Below are 19,766 nucleotides of genomic sequence, written 5' to 3' on the forward strand. Positions count from 1 at the left end.
GTGCGGGCAAATATGGGCTCGATTCCCGCTGATGACAGTATGTTGCGAATGCGAATCATTCGCATTCGCAACATACTCGGGCATTCTGAGAGACAGACGACCATTCGGAATGGTCGTCTGTCTCTCAGAATGCCCGAGGGCTGACTGACGACCTTTCCCGGGTGTAGTCTGCCTTTCACCTGGGATAGGCGTCAGGGACCCCTCATGAAAGCATTTGTCATGACGTAAATACCCCTATAAACTAAAACAACGAGTGTCGCTATTGTAATGTTAAAAAAAAAAAAAGAATAGTGACACATTGTGTCCCGCTTTGTAATCACCAAGCACTGCCCCTTCTGTCACGCGCACATACACACACCCCGACCCCCTCCCCTTTAATTTGTTTTTTAAGGAATTACTGTAACGTAATCGTACGCCACGTACTTCGCGGCGAGCATGTGACCGCATTTGGCCGCTCACATGGCCGCCGAGGCAATCCGCTTCTAGTAGTGGCCGAGTGAACGACAGCATCCGGAGGAGCACCGCGAGGCTGGACGGCTACTCGGCGCCCCTCACGGCCCCACTCATCATGGCGAACGGCGGCCAGAAAGTTGTACTGATCACCGGCTGCTCCTCCGGCATCGGCCTGAGAATCGCCGTCGCGTTGGCCACAGATGAGAAGAAGCGTTACCATGGTAAACTTTTCCATCTTGTCTTCTACTTTTTTTTTACTCGCAAAGCCGAGTCCGTGTTAGATTTTTCGTCCCACCCCGAAGAGCTAAACCGTGCCATCGAGACTCGTTTTACGCAATCTAAAATATGGTATCCGTACCTACTTTTAAGTCACCCCTCTTTTTTGTGTTCTCCATGAAGAATTATTATGTAAAAAGCCCTTTCCCGAAGGAAGTGGCAATCCAGGCACCGTCGTAAAAAAAAGGAGGCTTGTCACTTAACTTTCGTGTGACTTATTCAGAACAAACGTTTCTAATAGGCCCACAGTGACCACTGCTTAAAGGCAGGGGGCAAAGTGTGAGACCACTACAAGCTGGGACTCGCTCTGACGCCCACAGCTCTGTTTGAAGAGTTCAGTGGTGCGTGGGATGGTGCCCCACGCTCATGTCACTCAAGCTCCTCTCTATCTTCATGACAGTCAATGCCAGGGGTAGGAGGGGACCGATGGCTCGGAAGCCACATGTGGCTCTTTTTATGGGTGCACATGGCTATGAGCTAAAGTATGGAAACCGGTGAGGGGAGAGCCGAGTCCCGAACGCAACAACAGGAACGTCACTGTGGCATTGATTTGTTTTCCATTAGAGTCTTCTGCATCCATTCTCTCATTGAACTCATTGATATTCATTGACCATCAACAGCGTAACAATGTTTATAAAATAATTCAGATACTTTAAGTAATCTAAAAGTGTTAAAAATAACAAAAAACATGCTTTTTTCCCTGTATTATGAATTTTAATTTGTGAGTAAGGAATAACATTTGAAAATAGGAATTGTTTATGGCTCTCTTTCAAAAAGGTTCCCAACCCCTAGTCTATGCTTAAGAATCAGTCATGTTTTTACAATTTTAGAGTAGAAAAAGACACAAAGACACAGTCGGGGACCTGGGTTCAAATCCAGGTCGGTCCACCTGTATGGAGTTTGCATCTTTTTCCAAGGCCTGCATGGGTTTTCTCCGGGTACCCCAGTTTCCTCCCACATTCCAAAGACATGCATGGTTGACTAATTGGACACTCTAAATTGGCCCTAGGTACGAGTGTGAGTGTGAATGGTTGTTTGCCCTGCGAATGGCTGATCACCAATTCAGGGTGTCCCATGTCTCTGGCCCAATGGGCGACCCTAGTGAGGATAAAGCGCTTTAGAAAATGAGATGAGAGAAAAACATAAATTATTGTGATAGTTCATAACTCATTGGCTGCTGTTGACGGCAATGGACGTCCAATCCATTTGAAGTAGTAGGGTGGCAAATGTTAATTGGCTGTCCTCCTCCCAGTTCAAATGGTTTGGACGTCCACCATCCCCACCACTGGTTACATTGTTAACTCATGGGTAGAGATGGGCAGCCAATTCACATCAACTGAGAGGACTAAAAGCAATGAACATCAGTTCAAACAAAAATTATCTTGGTCATTTTTGTTTACTCATACATAAGCTGTTGTTGACAGCATTGGCATCCAATCCATTTGAAGTGGTAGACATGACCACTACCATCAGTGTCAATTTTTTTGGAAGGTTGTTGCCTTCAGCAACTGCTAATGAGTGAGGTGCGATCAGAATTAATACATAAGCATTGTCAATATCTCATCTCATCTCATTTTCTGAACCGCTTTCTCCTCATTAGGGTCACAGGGGTGCTGGAGCATATCCCAGCTGACTCCGGGCCACAGGTGGGGGACACCCTGAATCGGTTGGCAGCCAATCGCAGGGCACAAAGAAACCAGTGTCAATATTTGGCAAAAATAAATATATTTCTTCCATTTTCTGTACCGTTTATCCTTTCACAGGAGCCTATTTCAGGCTCACTCAAGGGGACACCCTAGATTGGTGGCCAGCCAATTGAACGGCACTGGGAGATGGATAACCATTCATGTTGACACTCATAACTAGAGCCATTTTCTGAACCGCTTTATCCTCATTAGGGTCACGGGGGTGCTGGAGCCTTTCCCAGCTGACTCCGGGCCAGAGGCGGGGGACCCCGTTTATCGGTGGTCAGCTGATCACAGGGCATAAAGAGACAGACAACCATGCACATTCCTATCCATAACTAGGGGTAATTTAGAGCATCCAATCAACCTACCATGCATGTTTTTGGAATGTGGGAGGAAACTGGAGTACCCAGAGGAAACCCACACAGGCCACACAGGAGAACATGAAAGCTCCACACATGTGACCTGGATTTGAACCCAGGACCCCAGAGCTGTGAGGCCGACATGCTAACCCCTCGCTCTACCAGGCCGCCAATGTTATATTATATTGTTGTTTTTTTTTAAAAAAATTATGTGCGCCATAAATTCCCCAAAAATATGGCAAAAGATAATGACAAAAGAAGTAATTAAGTGTTTTATTCGTGTAGTATAGACGTTTTATTTAACTATCAATATTGTGTTTCAAATGTTAGTATCTTGACAATATTACTTCTGCCTCTTTTTTTCCTTTATAATTTCAGACATTATGTTTTTCTAATATATTTATTTAAAGGCACAAAAATGAAAATTGATTCATGTTTCCTAATGTTACACTATTTAATATATTTTTTTCTTGCCCCACAAATTGCAAGAAAGCACATTCACAATCTCCTTTGAGGTATTTTAAGGTCTTTGGCATTCTTTCGAGAGCTCGACCTCTGAATAGTGGAAGTAACCCAATAATTTCCTAAGGCCCTTTGAGAAAGAAGATTAAATATTGCCATAAAGCAGTGCTTAGTTGGCTAAAGACAGGGCAACACAGTGTGGTTGGTACAAGAATGTTAAAACGGCCCATCAGTAATTCCTGCAGGAGCCCCGGAGAACAATGGCCCACTTGTTCATTCCACAGCCAAACATACATTTCTTGGTGTGCTACAGGGTTTCACAAATTTGCAAATTTAGACTTAATTCGTTTTGTGACATGATATCCTCGAAGTACTCACAGACGCTCTTTGCGTTACAGAGGAATATCTTCAATAGGCTTCATTACAAAATAGTACCCCAATCTGAAAATCCAGTTAATTTTTCTCCACTCTTTCAGTATTATTCACGATTATCATTGTCATTCTGTTGCGTATTTAAATGAGTTTATGAGTATGAACAGACTAATCAATTTGATGTGATTGTTGCCGTGTGTGTCATTGTCTCTCCACTCTGCCAAATGCGTCTAATTTTACATCTATTAAACACATTTTATTACTTTTAAAACACTCGTTATTTATTACTTTGTTAAATATTTGGCGAATTAGAAGAAATAAAACCTATTTTCCAATCCAATATCGTGTTTTTAGAGGGTTGGAACGAATTAATTTGTTTTCAACTCATTTCAATGGGAAACCTCCGCTTGAGTTACGATATGCTTGTCATACGATCTGAGTGTCGGAACGGATTACGATCGTAAGTCGAGGTACCAATGTATTGTGTATCGTTTTTTTCTTCTTTTTTTTTCTCCACAATGCCGGTTGTAAGAAACCTAAAACAAATACTAACATTTACTCAGACGATTGAGGTGACGCTTGGACATTTATCAGATGAAGCAGACTTCTTGTTTACCTCCGCTCACTGGCTTTCTGCTGGAGTGTTTTCCACTAGATAACGTCACTCAGTTGACTCAGCAGAACATACAAAGCCCTACTTAGTTGTTAGACATTGACAATCATGTGATCACCCTCGTCATAGCAATCTAATTTAGGCGTGTAAAGTTCAAATGAAGTCAGCTATCCTGTGAGGCATGTTCGTTGCAAGAACTTTGACTCCTCCACTATTGTTTTTAGTTGTTGAGGAAGTTGCATAATGATGGCCTCAAAGATCAAAGGGCTCAAAGTCTCATCTGCTACCTCGCTGTCACTGTAGGTCAGTGGAATGCTAATTAGCAGCCATAACATCTGCAGATGGATTGGAACTAATGCCATAAAAAATAGCCTGAGGACAATGAATTCCTAATATTTTGAGCAAAAACTAATTAATAATCTAAAGTTTCTTTTTTTTGATTTTGTAGAGCTTTATGGTAATATTTTTGTTCTCATATCACATGCACAAATCAAACTCACACTAAATCAAACTCAAACAGTAAGCATCTCATAGAAATTATGTCTCGTACTTCATTCATTCATTTTCTGAACCACTTATCTTCACATAGGGTCGCGGCAGGAGCTGGAATTTATCCAAGCTAACTATGGGCACCAGGTGGGGACATCTCAAATTGGTGGTCAGCCAAACGCAGGGCACAAGGAGACGGACAGCCATGCAAACTCAGACCCATACCTTGGTGCAATTTAGAGTGTTCAACCAGCCGACCGTGCATGTTTTTGGGATGTGGAATGAAACGGGAGTACACATAGAAAACCCACGCAAGCCCGGCGAGAACGTGTAAACTCAACATGGGATCAAACCCTCAACCCTGGAACTATGAGGCCAACACGCAAACCACTTAGCTGCGGGGGTGCCTACGTCTCTTAGTAAAACTTAAAATATGTGAAGTCATGAAACGTCTTAATATTATGATTTAGCCAAACTATGCTATGTTAGGTAAAATATCTTAACTACTGTTAATTACAACATATATTTCATGATTATTTGTGTTTCATTTTGTATTCTTACAATGTATAACTTAAATCTCATTGTCTCTCCATTTAATGAGGACTAAAACAAAAAATGTAAATAACTTGTATTTGTTTCCCCTCCTTAAGTCATTGCAACAATGCGGGACCTGAAGAAGAACATCAAACTAGTGGAGGCGGCAGGAGACGCTTACGGCAAGAATTTGGTGTTGCTGCCCCTTGACGTGTGTAGCGAGGAATCAGTTAAGCAATGCATCAACAGTGTGAATGACCGCCATATTGATATCTTGAGTGAGTCAATCAAGCCCACCTGACATCATATCTACACAATACCAGATAAGGATTTGTTTAGACCACTGATAGCATTCACATTTTTTATTGGCTGCCATTTAATTCTTAAAAGCCACATAATCAACGTCAATGCCACTGAAATAGAGAAAGTAATTCTCTGTGATAATGTAGTGGTAACAACATGTTGAAAGATGGGAAATGTGGCAGATGTAATGTGCCTTTTTAATTACAATGCACCATACAAGTTCATAATTATACTCAGATCTGCTAAGGGTTGGTTTATGTATAAAGCTTCTGTTTAAAGCCTGCTTCTATATTGAGCAAAGTCCAAATCCTGAAAGCCCCTTTGCCTCCTTACACAAGACTGCCAAGCCTTTGTCAAAGCCTACTGCCATTGCATCGCACTTATTTTATACTGACCTCTTGTGGTAGTATCAATTAGCCACAATCAAATACAGTGGGCCATGAAAGAAAAAATAAACTCAAATAGGGTTCACATGTATGCTTAAAAAGCATAAAATTAAGATTCATGTAATTCAGTTCTTAAATTGTCAATGTAGGTGTTACATTTCTGGACTGTACATTTAATGGTAATGGGAATAAACTATGACCCACCCTAAAATGCACTCAACAGATTTTATGAGGGTATTGCATGGTATCCCGAGGCCGGGGGTTGGTAACCATAGGTACTGCAGTTCTGAGGTGCTGCCCTAATGGCTCCCTGGAGCTTTTTCAAAAATGCTTGAAAATGGGGTAGAATTTTTTGTTTTTGTTTTAATATACAGTGTTCCCCCGCTACTTCGCGCTTCATCTATCGCGGACTCAGAGCTTCGCGGATTTTTTTCAGGAAAAATAAAAATAAAACATGTAAAGATATTAAGTTAAAATTAGAAATTACATCATTTTACAAGAGGTGGAAACAAAATATTCAATAAGAATTAGTAATTGCATCAAAAAAGGCCAAAGAAATGGTCAATAAAATGGTGAGAGTTCAGGAATCGCATTGATGACGTTATGGCTGTTTACAGGCGCATCTTCACCGCCCAAAAAAAACAATGTTCACAACTCCCAATAACGATGTTTCTTACGTGCAAAAAAACTGCAGAAGAGTCTCCATACGGACTACTATGATGTTTTTGCTTGGTGGTACTTTTGTGCACGTGTTATACGTTTCTCTAAGCATTTTTGAAGGGGCACGCCGACTTCGCGGAAATGCAGCTACTGCGGGGGGTCCCCATTAACCGCGATAAGCGAGGGAACACTGTAGTTTATATAGGAGGACATACATGACACAAAATATATTAATGCTTTCTAATGCTGTAGAAATGTAAGAATGGAATAAATATTATATTTCACTTCCTGTCAACGAAGATTTTGCGTCATAGCCTGCGGCACAAGTTTCTATCAGCCAGGTTGGATGCTAGGCAGGTCGTTGTTGTAAACAAACCGGGGACTGTGTGATGGTCCATACCAAGGGGAAAAGAGTTTTATAAATGAAGAAAACCGATAATTCAAATCATTTGCATTCATTGCCAGTTCGGAAGGATTGCCTAAATGTTTGCTTTCGAGCGAGAAGTTGCCAAAGAACAATAAGTGTCAAAAAGTTGTCAGCAATCTCCAGGACCTTATTTCCTAAAGTACTAAGACCAGATTCTTCCTTGTTATTGTTTTCTTTGTTTTGGGCGAAATTAAACTTCCACTTTGCTCCTCCGCGGGGTCCAGCCATCTTAGCCGCCCAAAAGGGTCCATTCTCGGACAATCATCAGCTCTGCGACCCCGAGACTTCATCTGTTCAGTCCGCTGAACGAGCTCTATTTTGGGTTTAGGGCGAAGACGTCTAAGTTCAATGCTGACAGACCTATATTATTTCCATTCGCTTTTTTAATAACTTTAAAAGTGTTGCGCTACACTGTCTAGATTGATCTTAAAATGTTCAAAGTGGTACAGTGAATTATTTGAGCTGGAATCGTATTCCAGACTTCTATGCGTTTGACTGGAAATACCTGATGACTAAAAGCTGTAAGTCACCTGTAGTTGTTCTCCCACTGGTGATGGATCTTAAAATTATGGAATGGAGCATGTCTCTGTTAAACATAACTTTTATATAGAGAAAGCAAGTTTACACATCTTAAAATTGTCAAATCTTTCTTTAGAATTGGGAAGTGATGATATAAAAACAATTTGTTGTTTATAACTCTCACATCATTGTACTCTCTGATAGTTAACAATGCAGGTGTGGGCTTGCTGGGACCCTTGGAGAGCATCAGCATCGATGAAATGAAAAGGGTGTTTGAAACCAACTTCTTTGGCGTCGTGCGCATGATAAAAGAAGTTATGCCAGACATGAAGAAAAGGAAGTCCGGCCACATTGTGGTCATGAGCAGCGTTATGGGTCTTCAAGGTAGGCTGTTGCTGGAATCAGAATTTTCATGGTATCGGAGCATCAATGGATTGATTTGATTTTTTTTTGTTGGTGGTCATGCATCAGGAGTTGTTTTTAATGACGTCTACACTGCTTCCAAATTTGCTATGGAGGGTTTTTGCGAAAGCATGGCTGTGCAGCTAATGAAGTTCAACGTCAGGTAATGTCAGCTTACTGGTGAACACAGGGTTTGTGCAGGCACTAGAAATCCTTGAAAATGTTTGATTTTTAACTTATAAGCTACTATGGATGACCATGGAGCACAATCCATTTGTACTGCAACAGGTTGTCGATGATTGAACCTGGCCCGGTACACACAGAGTTTGAGACAAAAATGATGGAAGACGTGGCCATGATGGAGTATCCGGGGGTTGACGCTGACACTGTTCGTTACTTTAAAGACGTTTACCTGCCCTCGTCGATCGATATTTTCAAAGCCATGGGTCAGACGCCAGAGGACATAGCGAAAGTGAGTAACAACATTGTACTTTTGGGATGATGTGAGAAAACTGACCTGATATTGCTTGTTGTTACCCCCAGTGTACTAAGAAAGTGATCGAGTCAAACAGCCCCCGCTTCCGGAATCTGACCAACAGCTTGTACACACCCATCGTGGCCTTGAAGTACGCCGACGAGACCGGTGGCCTATCCGTCAACACTTTCTACAACCTGCTCTTTAATTTGGGACCTCTCATGCACTTCACCATGAGCATCCTCAAGTGCCTGACGTGCAGCTGCCTGCGCAGACGAACCATTTCTCCTAATTGAGGAAGCCCCCACCCCACTCTTCTACCGATGTAAATGAGGTGGAAAAGTAACTTGAACTTGAATCCAACTTGTAATTGTAGAGCAACTGTGTCAAACTGGTGGCGCTTGGGTCATATCTGTCCCGCCGCATCATTTTTTGTGGTCCACAAAAGTAAATAATCTGACTTGACTGTGTTTTGTCCGCTCAAATTACATTTAGGGAGTTTTCTGCTGTCCAGAAATCACTTATTATCTTATCATCTTATAGAGGTTAACTCGTTGGCTACCACTGACAACGATAGACGTCCTGTCCATTTGATTTGGGAGATCCCTCTCATAAAGTATATTTTAAATTTAAAGAAAATAATAATAATGAGTTTTTGAAAAAGTCTACTAGTGACCGTCTCATTTCAATCGATAGTAGGACAATTGGACGGCACATGATAAGACATCTAGCATCGTCAAAGGCTGTAATTTGTTGCACACAGGCAACTTGTCGATGTGGAAAAAAAGAGCATGAAGTTGAAAAAAAATTGTAATTATGGTAAAAATAATTTATACTTGCATTATTTTTATATATATATACATATATATATATATATATATATATATATATATATATATATATATATATATATATATATATATATATATATATATATATATATATATATATATATATATATATATATATATATATATATATATATATATATATATATATATATATATATATATATATATATATATATATATATATATATATATATATATATATATATATATATATATATATATATATATGTATAGGCTTGAATTTTCATTTAACAAATATACTTTAAAGAATATTGCAAATATTGCATGCATATAAACATTCATTTTTCGTTTACCAAACAGCTTATCCTCACAAGGATCATGGGTGTGCTGGAGCTGATCCCAGCCAACTATGGGAACGAGCCAAATAACACCCTGAATTGGTGGCCAGCCAATCGCAGGGCACATCAAGATGGGCAACCATTCATATCTAGGGGCAATTTAGAGTGCACAACCAGCCTATCGGGCATGTTTTTAGGATATGGGATAAAATCCGAGTACCACGATAAACCCCAGGGAGAACATGAAAACTCCACACAGTGAGTACTGAACTGGTACCGGACCTAGAACCATTTGTCCACTGGTCCACCCTTTTTTTTTTTTATTTATTTTTTGCTGTTTTCTTCAAAATTTCTATATATTTAGGTTGTTTGATTAATACAATTTATATGTACAAATGTATTCCTCTGAAGTTTCATATTTGTTAAATGTAAACTCAAGCATTAAGGCGTTAAACAGCATTACATGGCACCTGATATATTACGTTGCTTATAACTGCTGTGTTATCATTATACTTGGGAAAACTTCCATAGGGTGGATCACATATCTTATGATTTTCTTAATGGTTTTGTTTTAATAAACACAGATCTGATTTACCTTTAACAGGCAGCGTACGAGTTGTAAACCTGTGTTTTATCCACGTGTCACTTTCAGACGTGCCAGTTTTTCTCTGTGAGATTCACATTTGAGCGATAGATGGCAGTATTTCACAGCCTTTTCCCCAGAGAGTCTTTAAGTCACTAAATTTTTCATTTGCTGTGCCGCTTATCCTCACGAGGTTTGAAATTTGACAATTCTTTTTCCTTTTATATTCTTTATAATATTCTTTTTTTGACATCTTCAAATGATTTGGACTAGGAAAGCTTGCAAGCAATTGTTTATTTATTAGGAAAAAAATGATATTTAAAGAGAAAATCATTTTTTAATCAATATTTGCATTTTTTTGTTAATTCCTTATTAAAATATATACAAATCATATTTTAAATGCAATATAAATAATAATAAATTATAAAAGTGAATATCTACTGTTAATTATTTTAAAATGATGTAAATAATAATACAAGTAATGGAAATTATAAACATTAAAAAAATTACATTATTTGTAACATTAATTATTGTATTAATTAGAAAAAAATATACCAGTATATGTATTTATTTCTCCTTTAAAATAAACTGGACATTTCAAAAATAAAATAAATATATAAGATAATTCTGACTACTAAAGGAGTGGCTCATAAATTGAAGTATTAAGGATAGAAGCAAGAATGTTGATCTGATCTTTTATTTTTTTTAAGTTTATGGTATAAGTGGTAATTGTGTGTACCTGATTTAAAGCAAATCAGGATTGTCTATCAATGGCAATGGCAGCCAAGGGAGACAAAGTTGGAAACCTTCACGTGGTGTCTCCTGAGAGGCCGCTCGCTGCGGCCTGCGAATTCCAACAAATACCACTCAGAGCTGCCAACAAGGACCGTGGCACCCTACGTTTTTCATCCAGCCGGAGACATTTGACTGCCCCTCACCTCCGACTACCCCCCGGATGAAATAATCCGCGTTCCAGTGGCAGCTCTAGCGCTATCTGAGGGCAATCCTCAGGCGCTTGTAGTGCAACAACAACAACAACAACAACATGGCAGCCAATGAACTAAATAGTTATAAATATGTCTGATTTTAGAACAGCTATAATTCACAACTTAATTTCATTCATTATCCACAAAGCTTATCCTCACAAGGGTGACAAGGGATGCTGAAGTCTTTCCCAGTCAACTAGGGGCACCAGCCAGGGGACACCCTGAATTGGTTGCAAGCAATGAACCGGACAACCACTCCTACTCACAACTAAAGTATAATATGCAATAATATAATATGTACTTATCCATTATTACGTAAAGCAAAATGTCCTAAATGTATCAAGTTAATATGTCATGTTAAAGAATCTCTAGTGTCATTCTTAAACATTCAAGGCTATCCAAATAAAAATGTTCCTAGAAATTTCGAAATTCATGCTGAGGATGACGGCAATAAAGATGAAGAACGTGGTCTTAGTACTTTGAGAAATCAGGAAGAATATTTCAATGTGGCTCACAGTTTGAACTGAATTGAATGCCTTTATTGTCATTATACAAGTATAATGAGATGCAAATCTTTCACCCCGTAAATAAGTAGTCCAAGTAAGATCAGCAGAACGCAGCAGACTTGTTACAGGATAAGTTCCCTGGTTTTGGAAATGTTTATTGCCAAGTTGTTGAGAGCACACCACTCGCTGAGTCTATGGACTCAACAACAAATAACCAAACACATAGATAATCAATATATAGTAATGATGAATAAACAATCAATACATGGTAAATGATAAATAAGTAGTCCACCTAATTGAAAGGCGGCCCAGTAGTGCGAGTGGTTAGTGTGTCTGCCTCATACCACTGGGATCCTGGGTTCAAATCCAGGTCATGTCCATCTGTTAGAAGTTTGCATGTTCTCCCCGGGTCTGCGTCGGTTTCCTCCGGGAGCTCCAGTATTGCAATCTTGTTGATGGATGCATTTACATAACCATATTTGTACAAAAATGAAAAAGCAACCAAAACTCCCCATCACCATTTTCCTGGAGTGTCAAAACCCTCCCACAAAAGTTCCTCCTTATGACCAGACGACACCTCTCCAATCTAACGAAGAAGACTTGGAACTTTTTCGTATCTCAGTTCACTCATTTGCATATAAAAAAAATTGTAACCTGAAAATGTCGTACCTAGCGGCATTTTTAGTAGAGGTATGACAACCGATATTTTGGAGCTGATATTCATTAGTGTGAACAATTGGTGTAAAAAAATGTTCAAGAATTGATAATGCTAACCCTAAACAAGCAACTGCTTGTTTACATTGAGGCCTAAGATAGCAGGCAGGAGAAAGGATATGCACTGCTGCATCTGAGCCGAAATAAAACAGTTTCAAATAGATTTCTTCATATCAGCCGGTCAGATTAGAAAAAGGCCGATACTATGTACGTCAAATGTCCAAATATCGCCCGACTGATTATTGGTCGTTCACAAATTTTTAAAATACAATGTCCACCATGTCAGCTAAAATTGCTAAAGTTTTCAACGAAGGCCTCATGCAGGCAATAACACTTTTCAGCATTTGTTCGCAAGCACATGCCCATTACCATGTGTTTGTGTGCATGAATGCGTTTTATGTGCACGACCGTGGGCCGAGTTAGTGATCTGTTGATGGATATAAAGAGGTCATGGCCCTCTACTCATCAAAACTCCCCCTCCCCAAGAGACCCCCACTCCTCTTGGGCATGCACCCCGCTTTGTGCCGTGTGAGAGAATGTGACCTGGTTCCCATCCTCGAGGAGGGCTGCGCCCCAATGACGGCCTTCTCAGACACGGGGCCGAACTCCGGGCCTCCCTTCGGCAGCTGGTCGCCTTTAAAGCGGTGGACCGGGACCTCGCTAGAGACTTTTTGTCCTGGCGGCGACACCCCGCGTGACATGCTCGCGTGAACGTGGTCGTAGGGGACGATGCAACTGTTCGCAGACCTGTTGTTTCAGCTCCTCGCCTCTGTGTCTTCATCAGAGGCGACAGCTCTCTACAATGGAACAAAGACGCTGTCAATCACAATCAAATGGGTGTGTGTGAGGGGGTGGGAGAAGGTCGGGGCAGGGGGGAGTCTCGTTTGTCCCAAGCGTTCTAAGAATGCCGATGTTGGGACGCCGGAGGCAAAGGGCAGGGTCTCATTGGAGGTTTGGAAGGGGGAGGGGGTGTTGGATTTGGGAAGGTGGGAATTTGGGGTGCTGAATGGTAGCACTGTTTACTAATTGAATGAACACAGAAGTTTCAGGGAAGTCTCATTGAAGCAGGGCGCTCATCAAACCATTGTCTCACAATCAAGAGCGTAATTGCAACATAATGAGGGCAGCATGTCATGTTGGGGTCTCCTCTGTATTGTGACCCTGTCATGTACAGAAGAGCTAAACTCACAGACCTTGAATGTGAACTTGTTTACCGGTGTGGCTGCATAATAAAATGTGCACCCTCCTTATTTATAATTTGCCGGCAGAATATTAACTGATTGACGGCGTTTAGATGTCCAGTCAACTTGAAGAAGGAGAGTTGGCACTGAGTGAATGAACATTCTTTTGCTGCCACCCTCCCGCTTCAAATGTATTGGATGTCTACTAGTGATAAACTTATTTAAAGTGCATGATAAACACATTTATTGTATAGTCCCTTTATTAAATAAATCAAACTCAAACGGCATTGCCAAACTCGAATGGACATGATAAACACATTAAAAGAACAAAAGTTTGCCCGCTAGGCTCAAAATTCAAATGGGTTGGCCATTGAATAGTGACAAAATCATTTTAATTCCCAACAGAAGGATTATTGGATGCTGCACGTTTGGTCACCTATTATCACCAATGTAATTGAAAGAAAGAAAGACAAGGATTTGTATGACAGGTTCATAGTAATCTGTGGTGCGCTTCGGGACGCAGATTTTGCACGTCTCTTTTTACTCTTAATAATAATGGTAAAATGGAAGACATATTTTAGAGAAGATTTGTTTTATTCTTTTAATTCAGTGGCTGCCATTGACAATAAATGTCCAATCTATCGGAAGTGTCATTAGTAGTTGAAGTATTTATATATCCAGTTACCTGTTGGTGCTGTCCACTAAGTATGGAAGACTATCAAAAAATTCATACTGAAGTCTTGCATACGCAATTTGATTGAAAACAAATATTTATGTGACATGTTAAAGTGTTTAAGTTTTTAATGATTGCGATTATTTCTCCCTGTGTTTCAAGCAATAAGAAAATGCATTGTGCAACAATTACTTATTTATTTTTATGTTTTTGCTAATAGTGCATTTTCCATGTTAACTACCAATTCAATTCAACCAATTCTTTTGAAGAGCGACATTCTTTCATTCACTCACAGCCACCTTCCCAGTTTGAAAGAATGGAATGTACACTAGTGATAACCTTATTTAGAAAGTTTAAAATTAGTTTTAAAGACATACATGATTAAACTTCCCTCATTGTCAATAGCACTGAAAGCGTTAAATATGCATGCACTTGCTGGTTAATCCACTTTCCAACATCCTCATTTCCCCCCATTGTCAAACTCTAGTAGTGCCTCACCTAAGAGATCAACAAAGACTCAAGGTCAGGAAATTGTGAGAACTAGGCACAGATAACTCGGACCCAGACAAGGCAAAGAAAAGGCTTGCGATGCTCAGGGATGCGGGCATTAAAAGGAGCATCTGTCTAGACAGAATGCTTCAGCCTGATCCAAGATCAGCATAGATCAGCAACAGTAGTGGTCTGGCTTCCACCTGCAACAGACACAAAAAATATTAATAATTACCTCATAAAATTTCAATATTATTTAGGAATATAGCCACATTTTGGTCAAATGTAGCATAATGTCACTCACCAAAAATCCTTTTTATTTGTAAACAAAATCCAGCCTCCTTCCTTTAAGAAATTTTCAACTACAGTTGTACCTCCACTTAAAAAATTAATTGATTCAAAAACTTTTTTCGTAACTTACATTTTTCGTAAGTAGTACTTTACATGTAAATTCTCTAATTTGTTCCACGGTCCTCCAAAAACTAGCAACCTTTTAATATTGAAGAAAGCGACCCAATTTTGGATGCACTTAATAAACTAATTAAGACTTGAAAACAACATTAGATTGAAATTTTAAAAAAAATCATTAACATTTTATGATATTTTTGGCATTTAACTTTTGACCCATTTTATTGTTCGCCATTGCTTCTTCTGTGTTTTGGTAAAGTTCCTCTTTGGTTGTGCTTATAGACAGAAGTTTTGAGAAAAATCGATCTAGAGATGTTTGCCTTTGACAAATTTTAATAATATTTTTAAAATGTACAAGACAAACATCGTCAAAGTGAACCACTGCACGACTCGTGTACACTATTTCAATTACAATTTTCAATTCTTCTCTTGCTTCAACACTCTAAATTGCCCCCAGGTATGAGTGGACAGATGTGAGCTAGTGTGAATCTTTTTGAAGCCAAATCAAGGAGACGACCTAGTTGTCCTGTTGTGGCAGGGAGAAAAATTCAACACATCCATCTCGCCAGACATTTTGTTTTATCTCTCCTCTTTTGATTTCTGTCCATCTTTACCATCAATGTTTGCTGACCTCCGGAGCACACAACTTGTTTGTTCATGGATGACATGAAATGGGCTAATGGTCATTGGCTCCGGTTATGAGTCCAGACATTAGATCCCAAGAACATTTGGGACCGTAAATCAAAAGAGACAAGTTGTGTATGTTGTTTTTCTGAAAGAAATGCTATTGTTTTGTCATTATCTTGCGTTCTCTCCCGGCAGACCAGAAAATAAATAATGTACACGAGTCTGTTTACAGATCCCGGGGCTGGGATTAGAACATGTCGGTTAATTGTGCAGGGCTGGGAAACGATGTCATGTGATGTCGGGGTAAAGAGATCCTTCGCTTTTCAGATAAACAATGACGTAATATCAGTGTAATATTGCTCCTGATACTATTGTTGGAGCGTAAAATGCAGAACAAAGAGAAAAACAACAAAACAATGGCCAGTGCTCCTATAACAGCTGGCAGTGATTCTAAAACCCTCGATACGAGTAGGCAAAGATGTAAATGATTTAAATCAGTCCAGATTACGATGATAGACGTCTAGTTATGTGGCTTTTTCATCCTTTTGCTGTGAAATGGAATGTGCTAGTGATATCACTAATGGACGTCCAATCTATTCAAGTTCAGCAAAAATTATCTCACTCACGCTGTCAATGGCAGCTAATGTCGCTTATATTTTCCTTTTTTTATGAAAAGGGAATTTCATTTTTATCTTATTTAAGAAAATTCTAGCAAAAGTGAAAAACTGTAATAATGCTCTTTTTATTTTAAATATTTAATTAGATGTTTTTTCTCATTTGAATATATTTGTGCCATTGATGGTGATGAAAATCAGTCATTTGACATCCGTTTATCCTTCTGCTGTGAACTGAAATGAATTTGTCACAACTAGACGTCCAATCCATTTGAAGTCACAACGGCTTGTGACGAATGAACAAGTCATTAATTTTCTTCAATTGCAGTCAAAACGTTTTTACATTTTCGTCAAAAATGTATGGAAACAGATGTGAAAACAGTGTCGATGTCATCTTTGAGGTATATAGGTTTTAGAGGGTTTAGTTTTTTTTTTTTTTGTGGTCTAGGCTTTTTCTTTTGTGACTTGCCTATGTGATTACCAATTGATTTCACCTGTTGTTTCCAGCCCCTGGTTTCTCTCCTGCTGGCTTTCTCTCATGTCACACAGGTGTTTCTGATTGTCTCATCAACGCCTGTCTGTCTATATAAATGCTTTTTCCAGTTATTTTTTCAGACCCTTCTCAGATTGTCAGTGCTGTCTCGTTCTGCACGCTATGCTCTGGTCATGTCTGTTCACCAAACCCTTTCGTGTAAAATAAGATATGCTTTTATTTCAAATTCATGATGTATAAATTCCTCGCAGTACTGATTGGCCAAGCAATGTCACGTGATCATCTGCACCCGGTAATGGTCAAGCAGGGCATTATCATTAATAGACATGATGAGTTAATGTGTCCTGATCTCCAGGTTAAGAACCACTGAGTTAGTACTATGTTTTTTCTTGTAATTAAGGTTTTATTTTTGTCAACAAGTTTTTGTTAATAAAGATTACGTTAGTGTACTCTCACTCCCGTTCCCGCCTGCTTCATTGCTCTTAGGTACAACTCCGCCACGTCATACTTAACCGCTGCGAACTTTCTCACTAAGAGACTATATAAACAATGTGCAATCTGCGAGTTATCTTTGCCATCTCATTACTTTTTTTTAAAGTAATCTGACTTCTTATCCACCTTGTCCCAAATGACAGCGTTTTATATGTTGAGATGGTACTTTTAAGTTCCTTATGAATCATGAACTGCTTCAAGATGTTAACTAAAATACACTTCTCATTGTGGATTTCCTCCAAGGAGGGGTTTCACAGACTAGGCCGTACATGGGCTTGTGGCTGAGGGAGACATCTACACCACACTTGATTGGATGAGATCATTAAAACAAAAAAAGATACAAAAATCAAACGTACCACATTCCGACAAGTGAATTGTGGAAAAAAAAGATGCAAAAATTTGTTTAATCTAATTTGCTGTAGTTAAAAAAAGACAGACGTGACGGGGGTTGGAGATAATGGGGCGAGAGGGAAAGCAGCCAAACGACAGAGGAGTGTTTGTATTCTGATTAGGCCTGGCCAAATGGTGGCGGCTCTCCAATGAAGATAACCAACAAAGACTTCTCTTCACTGAGGACAAATCGACGAACATCTTTTCACGGTCAATAGATGGAGGCATTCTTTTGTTTAGATGAGGGGAAGGGGTAAAGGAGGGGGAATGGGGGGCATACCAAAAAAATCAATGGACACGGCACACAAAGATTCCCTTCATTCAACTTGCAGTGGAGGCCATGATCAAAATATGCACGCTGGCTACACTGCCCCAAAAACATTTTCATTGCTCTTAAGTGCTTTCTCAGGCTTCAGATGTTCTAATAAATGAACAAAAGATGCTTATTTCAAAATAATTTAAAACAGAACTCTAAGGATGAGTTTCACATGTATTAAGAGAGAAAAATTTCATTCATTCATTTTCTAAAACGCTTTATCCTCACTAGGGTCGCACAGGGTGCTGGAGCCTATCCAAGTTGACTTCGGGCCAGAGGCGGGGGACACCCTGAATGGGTGGTCAACCGATCGCATGGAACGAGGAGACAAACAACTAGTCAGGCACACTCTCATAATTGGTCACCCAACCAAGCTTTGGGGATGTGGGAGGAAACGGGAGTACCTTGAGAAATCTCACTCTGGGACGGGAAGAACCTGCAGCCACCATACAGGAAGGGCGAACCCACCTAGGATTGAAACCAATGTTCCCTCTAATTTTTCGTTGGTCTGGGCAGAAAGATAACCTCCCTGAGCGCACTGAGTACCAGTGTGAGCGAAATCATCATTGCTCGCTATGGGCACACCAGTATCACACCTGCCATAAGCAGGTGCATGTCAATGTTTTCTCTAATTTTTCATGTAAAACAGGCTGCAAAACACGAAAAATATAAGAGTGGACAGAGCTACTGCCAATGGCTGCCATGTAAACGGCGCCATCATGGGAAAAGGGGTAAATAAATAAAAAATAAAATAAAAAAATGAAAATTAAAAAAAAGTTCGGATTTTATTTACTGCACGCCATATGATTGCTGCTGCGCAGAGAAGACGAGATTAGTGCGCAATTGCGGAAGTGCGCAGTTTAGAGGCAACATTGATTGAAACCTCAATCCCAGAACAGGGAGGCGAACAAGTTAACTACACTTCCACAGTCTTACTCACGATCAATTCATTTTAATTTAGAGGAGAAGGATGATTCGATACCATGGAATTGGACATTTATCATTAACATGGCACTAGAATTATTTCACATCTGCCATCAAACATCTTTAATATTTCCTTGTATTCTGTATTAGTGGCATGGTCCTTTCTCCTACATCCAGGCCCTCTGCCTTTTACTCTGACCTGCGGAGAATAGACTAGCTGTGGCATGTGCCAGAGGTCAGGTCGACTATGAGTGCCGCGCAGGACCCCGCTCACGATCACCCACTCCCATGAACGTAAGCCAGAAGAGAACAGAGATGTTATTACTCGGCGATGGGAAAAGTGTCCCCTGGAATGTGACTTTGAAACTACTTGTGTGGGTCCTGGCTTTTTCCATCACAAGGCCGTCGCTCTTGCAGCTATGGTAAGGTCAGAGGGCACCTGAATTTGAGTACCCACACTATGCCATGCATAAAAACCAATGGCTAAAGTGTGAGCTCCGAGGTCAGCAGTGAAAAAAATGTCTACACATGCAGTGCATACAGTAATTCCTCGAAAAATCGTGGATAATATAGACCAGACATCGAAAAAACCCTATTCTTAATACCATACTACATGTTTTCACGCCTATACAAAAATTCAAGTGCACAAGCACAATTATCATGAAGTGTATGTATTTATCAAATGTTGTAAGCATATGAAACGACTAATGTATTAATATCTAAAAATAATCTGTATATGTAGGAAAAAAATGTAAATACTGCACTCACGTTGAAAATAATATATTAACACAAGGTGTAATAT

The 19,766-nt window shown here is 39.7% G+C and overlaps 1 protein-coding gene across 1 annotated transcript; it reads left to right on the plus strand.

Moving 5' to 3' along the window:
- Positions 1 to 370: 370 nt before the first annotated feature.
- rdh8a (retinol dehydrogenase 8a) lies at positions 371 to 8,883 on the plus strand. The gene is made up of 6 exons (XM_077735314.1): positions 371 to 674; positions 5,363 to 5,524; positions 7,746 to 7,925; positions 8,013 to 8,106; positions 8,232 to 8,415; positions 8,487 to 8,883. The coding sequence occupies exons 1-6, from the start codon at positions 569 to 571 to the stop codon at positions 8,712 to 8,714; spliced, it is 954 nt and encodes a 317-aa protein (XP_077591440.1). The 5' UTR covers positions 371 to 568; the 3' UTR covers positions 8,715 to 8,883.
- The last annotated feature ends 10,883 nt before the right edge of the window (positions 8,884 to 19,766 follow it).

Source organism: Stigmatopora nigra, chromosome 15 (assembly GCF_051989575.1).
Source record: "Stigmatopora nigra isolate UIUO_SnigA chromosome 15, RoL_Snig_1.1, whole genome shotgun sequence".
Lineage (NCBI taxonomy): Eukaryota > Metazoa > Chordata > Actinopteri > Syngnathiformes > Syngnathidae > Stigmatopora > Stigmatopora nigra.

Excerpts from the sequence above, each read along its gene's own strand:
- rdh8a (XM_077735314.1), top strand. The coding sequence starts at position 569 with ATGGCGAACGGCGGCCAGAAAGTTGTACTGATCACCGGCTGCTCCTCC. Across the intron at positions 675-5,362 it reads TGAGAAGAAGCGTTACCATG|TCATTGCAACAATGCGGGAC; the intron begins GTAAACTTTTCC and ends CCCCTCCTTAAG. Across the intron at positions 7,926-8,012 it reads CAGCGTTATGGGTCTTCAAG|GAGTTGTTTTTAATGACGTC; the intron begins GTAGGCTGTTGC and ends GTCATGCATCAG.